Consider the following 6,453-nt stretch of genomic DNA (forward strand, 5'->3'; position numbering starts at 1 on the left):
TGTTAAGAGTCTTTAAAGGAACACAAAGAGCATTCAGCTATCGTTGCAAAATGCTCACAGTACGACTATGTGGCAAGCGCACGACAAGAAACCATGTTGAATAGACTGACTATATTTCCACTACCTTCTGAAGATACCCAATGTGAACGGAACACAGGAGCTCACGTTTAACAGATGCGCTTTTGAGGCCCTTTGAAAGTTATTCAGCTCAACAAAAAGCCATTAAACCTGACATTTTGCAGAAAGTCCAGCAGCCAGTCCTCTCGAATGGTAAAACTCATCTTTTTGTAGGTGACGACTCTAATTTGCCACCTTACTCTGCCTGCAGCAGCGCCCGCTTGGTGCGTGGACACATACAAGCTAACTTAGGTACCAAATTAAGGGACAACTTTCAATTCACTAATCTAAATGTGCTCTAGCCTTCGAGAACTGACTCCTTGCTAAGGATTGGTATAAATAAGCACCTACACAGGATACACTATGAGATAAGGATATTGTCCTCACCAGTATGAAACATACACCTCCACGATCAAAACAACAGTGACAGCTCTTATAATTTAAGGAGCTGACCATCAAAACAGTCCGATCGTACCAAAAGGTGAGACAACAGACCTTATAGAAATTCATAAACCTTCCACCATAAACCTTTGGAGATGGACTGAGGAGCTGTAAAATCCCTGCATAGGAGGGATCAGCACATCTGTTGCAAGAAAAAAAAACCCAGCCATCCGCATTCTTCTGAGTGGTACTAAAAATGTCAACTTGAAGAGGCTGTTTGCATGGTTCATATAGCCCAGCCAGTTTTGTAACCATACAAGAACCCTGTATATCCTCCAGTCATCTCCAGTGACTGCTCCTCCAAAGCCAAGAGTGGATGCCATCTCCTCCTCCTCTTCCCTCCAAGTGATCACAGCACAGCCAAACCAGATCTGATGGCATTAAAAACCCAGGCCGAGACGTGCACAGGGAATTATCACCCACAGCTACACTTCTTCGCTATCACAGAGCTTTGTTTATAACAGCTTTGGGTTTATGTAGATTTTTGGCTTTATGCACAGAGATTTTTGTGCTTCAGCAGACAAGTATATTGTTTAATTAACCTCAAGGGGATCTGATTAAGAAGTCAAGAGGTGAAACAACTCACATCCTAACCCACAGGTTGTAACCTCCCCATGAAGAATATTCCACTGGTTTATGTAGATGATCTTGGCTCTGAACAGGGGAAGAATTAGCTAACCTCTCAAAATTCTTTCTTGCCTTATCTTCCATAACAATAAAGCAGATCATTTTCTCTCAAAGTTTCCAACTGTAACACAGAGGCATCTAATCCTTTCAAACCCCTTCAAGGTATGCAATGTTTCTTGCAGTACTTTAGCAATCGGTTTGTAGGAAGATAACCTTGAACTCCACAAGGAGGTAACGAACAGATCTGACATCAAGTTTAGTCTCAGGAACTATCTGCAAAGTTGGATTTCTTCTTTTTTAAACCCACCTTACAAAGTTCTATCAAGTAATAATAAAGTCCAACAAAAAAACCCAGTACATTTTGATTTTTAGCTTGAAATGCAATCCCAAAGTGACGAACCAATAGATAAATATACTTACAATAAATAATCTGGCATTTCTGAAGTTGACGTTGGTACACTAGAATTATTGCATGTTCCATTTAAACCTGAAAAGATAAAAACTTGTTTATGGATAGTCTTAAACTTTAAAGCTCTACACAATTAAACTTCGAATTCATAAACTTATCTGCAGTATACAGTTTATCAAGTTCTAAAGGATTTCTGTTTTGCTGACAAAGATAGAAGATCCACAGTAAGGTGCTTGAAACTTCAAGGCTTTTCTAATATTTGTCTGTCAGCAAAACAGTATCAACATTAGCCAACACACCGAGTAGCAAAAAACCTTCATTTAATTGGTTTATAAACACTGCCTGCAGGGCGGGATAACACTGATATCACCACTGCTAAAGCACAAAGCAAATTTCTGAGTCCAGATGAGCAGAACAGAGCTAAGCATGGTGCACCTTCTCTTCTCCTCATTCTACATTATTAATACTCCAGGTTCAGATCCCTACTATTAATACTCCAGACTCCTCCAGGGTACAACAGAGAGGTTTACAAGGCATGCAGCTTTTTCCTCACATCGCCCTACCGCCCTGCAGACAAATCAAAGTGCTCTCTGCTCCATGAAGTTGAAGAAACACGAATCAAGCAAGGCTCAGCTAAGAATGTTTAGGAGTTTAAGTGAAGGGACCAAAGACATCAGGAGGAATGGGATTCTGAACGTGAGCCTAAACCAGACCCCATCCTCACTGTAAACCAAACACTGCATTATTAGTTTGGAGGAAGAAAGCAGTTGGATACATATTTGAAAAGGGATATTTCTCTTAAACTGTGTATTATACCGAAAGTCCTAATCAGAACATCAACTGCATCCATGAGAAGGCAGAAAAATAAGAGGCAAGTGGAGAAGGCTGCAAAAGACTTAACCACTTTGCAAAACCGTACTACTTCTTTCCTCTTCTTTCCAAGCCTGTTACTTAGAGCAAGCAGTACCTTGATGGTGCAGTTTCCCCAGATGCACAGGAAAGGTACGTGTCAGCCCCAAGCCTCGCCCATCCCTACGTTCACCTACGCTACTACTTTACAATTACTACCCCAGATAAACGGTAGGGAGCATGAAATGCCCAAGTAATAAACATAGGCACGTAAAAGCAAAAACCTAATTATACCTTTTTAAAAATCAATTTTTCTCTGCATTTCCATGGAAAGGCTTTCCTGAGCAGAACGGAAGAACGGCAAAAAACCCAGTGTCATTATAAACACCCCAGTCTCAAATTCCTACCGCAGACAATTCTGCTTTCGTCCTTACCTGACCACCAGCGTGAAAGATGCAGAGCGTGGGTAAGGAAGACGGTGGAGGAGAGGAGCAGAAAAGAAGGTTTGTTCTGCCTATGAGTGCCACCTACTGACTGCTGAAAGGACCCCAAAGGCCCCTCCATCGCCTCTCGAACAAACCTCCCAGGAGAAATTCTCCTTCCCTGCAGCCCCTGGCCCAAGGGGGATTTAGGGAAGGCCGTCAGCCATTTGCTGCAGACAAAAGGAGCAGGATGAGGCCCGTGCTATCCGCATGAAGTAAGGCGCAGAAGGAGAAGATCCCAATTCAGACGCGAGCTGGCTGGATCCAAGCAGCCACTGACCACATCCTGTTTATGATTACTCCCAAGCCCAGCTCGGATTCGTTACCTCGCATACATCAGTGGTGCAACAGGAACAAAACCCGACTCCTACTAATTAACAAAAACCCAGTCATTACACTGTTTTTAAAGCAAAGCAGAAAAGGTGGTAAAGGGTCAGCAACTTCATGAAGAAAGAATTCAGGGTATTTTGGTATTTATAGGAAATACTGACAAAATATACACATCTAGCAAGAGAAAGTGTGTGGATCTATCCACTACCATTCAAGACACAAGGTACGCGGGGAAGAAAAACAACATTCACAGAAAAAAACTAGGATTGACACAAAAGTAAGACCAAAATAGAAGAGGTATCTAAAGAGCGTGGTTCTGCAACGCCACACAATGATCAGAACTGTGGACTGTCATTAAAAAAAAAAATCACCGGTGAGCAATCAAAGTGCATTTTGTAGGTGCTACAAAGACTGTGGGGAAGGCAAGAGCTACTATCGTAGTAACCCCAATGCCCTGTGAAGCTCTCCCTTTCCAGGAATTGGACAAATCAGTTTCCCTTTCAAGTTACTGTCCTTTTTGAGCCAGAACTGGATGATTTTCATGCACCAAGCATGGAGAGGAACTTGGAAAATAGTGGTGGGGCAAAGGAAAAAAGGTTGGATGCAAAAAGAAATTTAACAACAGATCGGGGCTGCAATGTTCCTAGAGGCTGCAGGGGAAGTCCCACTGCTCCGAGGAGTTGAAACAAAGCCTAAGGAAACAGCAAAAACCGTGAAAGCAGCAGGCAAGGGAACGGATCGGATTAGCCAACGTACATTGTCTGCTCTAACTTCTAAGAGTAGGTAGAAGTGACTTAGAAATACACTGGTCTGATGGAAAACATTTTCATGGCACATCAACGGGCAACAGATTCACTGTCGTGTCAGCCCTCGAAGAAAGAAATTCGGCGTAACAGTGGGATACGACAAGCAAGCTCTTTCAGCCTGAAAGAGCTGGTTGTACACTGCATTTATCACAAGACTTATCTATCATTTCTTTTGTATCTGATATTAAAAGCTTTTGTGACTAACTTTTCATTACCGAGTTAAAAATCAATACAACAGTCATCACAATACCACACACAAGCAGATGAGCTGTAAGTAATCAAGCAGCACTGCTTCTTCCAACAGATCTTGATGTCTGCCTTTCATGCCCATATATTAATACGGCTTTTAATTTAAGAAGGAGAAACATGACACGGTCTGAGGCAGTTCCAAACAGCATGAAAGGTTAAACAGGAAAAACCTGATATCCTCTACTGAGAGGAAGAGCATTTGTTGATTTGTAGGTAGGGACAGTGATGATATTTCATTAACCACACAGTCTCTGCAAGTGGACGCGCAACCTCTTTCCTCAGATTCAGAGCAGAAATCATACACAGCTGATACCAGTATTATTTCAGCATGAGCCATACAGGAGGACCTCTCGGACCATACATACCTGTGACCTGCTCCTGGGGAACACTAACTAAGTCAGCATTTTTTATTACTTCACAGTCCTGCTTCTCCTCTTTGCACTTCTCTTCGTTTTTCTTCTCCTTTCTCTCCTTTTCCTTGTCTTTGTGCTTTTTGGATTTTTTCTTGGTTTTTACATACGAGCTGCAATTGTGCTTGCTCGTTTGGGGACAGTCTGTTGACAAAGGATGAGTCAGTCTGTCAGCCGTCTCCGGGTTCTCACAGTCTCTGCCGTTGTGAGTTAGGTCATTGCTGACATCCGAAAGGGGATCGTGAGGCCTCGGCAGCTCCAGCACAGGGAGGCTGGAGCTGGAGCTCACCGACTCCGGGACAGCCGGCGGCAGGGCAGGGGCAGGGGCATCCTTCCCGTTGGAGGAATTCAGTTTCCCATTGAAAGTGGGTTGAGTTCTGTGAGCCAAATGCGAGATCCTGGGCTTTTTGTTGGCCAGGGGATCGATAAACTCCAGAGGCTGGGATCGTTTCTGGGGAGGAAAAAAGGAGAGGGGAAAAAAAAAAAATTAAAAAAAATTTGTAAAGTCTTGAAGCCAGAACTTTGGAGGCTGTTACCACTAGATGGTGGTGCAATACCAGAGAATAAGGGGGTTATCTCCAGAAAGAGAGCTCTGCTATCAACGAGGGCTGCCAGCAAGCGTCCCAGCTCAGAAGCTGGTCCTGGACACAGGCTCCAGGACCGCCAGGTCCTACAGAACCTGATCCATCCCAAGCCGCTTCCTGAGAACCCCGACAGCCGCTCCGGACCCTGGAGCTCGGTAGGAGAACTTATAGAAACCCTCCATCACATCAGCAATTATCATCTCCCGCATCACTCACACACAGGCCACGCAGTCCAGCCTGCTCTCATTCCATCTTACTTCAGATCTAGCCCTTTAGAAGTAAACCCCTGTCCTTCACCCTCCTCCTGTCCCAGCCACTTAGCAGAGAACAGAAACAACCATAAGAACATCTGTCCTTTCAGGTCGCGGCATGACACTCAGAGCACTTCAAAGTCCCCGTGAAGGAAAGATGTGCTCAGACCTCTGGGGCAGGGAGGGATTCACAAGTTCTGCATTTTATTCCCAACCAATTTTACCAACTCTGTGGTCAACAACTTTACCCTTGCAATACCACTCCTTCCTCTTCTCAAGAAAGAGGCATTTCCCAGAAGAGGCAAGAAAGCGTCAGCTATTCAGTTCTCAGAATTTACGGCAAAAGAGGACATCTGCAGCAGTTTTAAAAGCCACGTCACACGGGCCAACATGACCTGCGTATCCCTTTTTTTAAATAAGAAGCGTAAAGAGAGAAGTGGTTCCCAACCGTCCCCATCAGCCCTAGCTGGGCAGTCACAGGCAGGGCTTGGAGAAGCTCCGTGTGCCCACACCTCCTAGGAAGCAGCTGCCTACGGACCACGGGTTAGCCCAGGGAAGCCGCACCACGGAAGAACCCATCTGTCAGTCAGCAGAAAGAAAAGCTCAACGCAGAGCCAGAACTACGGCTGTCGGGCTCAGTCCAGCCTGAGCCAGCCAAAATTACCTTGGACAGCCATCAGTGCAGCGGTGTGTGCTCTCCTGGCAGCACAGGGCTGCAGAAACTCTGAGGAAAGATTATTTAGTGCCCAGAGGAAAACAAGCGATAGCTCTGGTTATTTCTTTTGGATATTTTATTGTTTTCTTTATGTCTCAGGCAGGACTGCGATGTGTTTGCAAATGGAAATTTTGTTCTGTCACAGAAGGGCAGCTAGATGCATGGCTGCTTTGTCAGGGAGCC

General features: G+C 44.6%; 1 protein-coding gene across 1 annotated transcript in view; it reads right to left on the reverse strand.

Moving 5' to 3' along the window:
* ELL (elongation factor RNA polymerase II) overlaps positions 1–6,453 on the reverse strand; it is a gene marked incomplete at its 5' end in the record, with an annotated part of 26,870 nt that overhangs the window by 2,628 nt on the left and 17,789 nt on the right. Inside the window, 2 exons of the mRNA XM_009708889.1 lie at positions 1,606–1,672; positions 4,676–5,171. Coding sequence (XP_009707191.1) covers positions 1,606–1,672; positions 4,676–5,171 — 563 coding nt within the window. The remainder of the gene's footprint in view (positions 1–1,605; positions 1,673–4,675; positions 5,172–6,453) is intronic.

The sequence above is a fragment of the Cariama cristata genome, unplaced genomic scaffold (assembly GCF_000690535.1).
Source record: "Cariama cristata isolate BGI_N322 unplaced genomic scaffold, ASM69053v1 scaffold15320, whole genome shotgun sequence".
NCBI classification, from domain to species: Eukaryota; Metazoa; Chordata; class Aves; order Cariamiformes; family Cariamidae; genus Cariama; species Cariama cristata.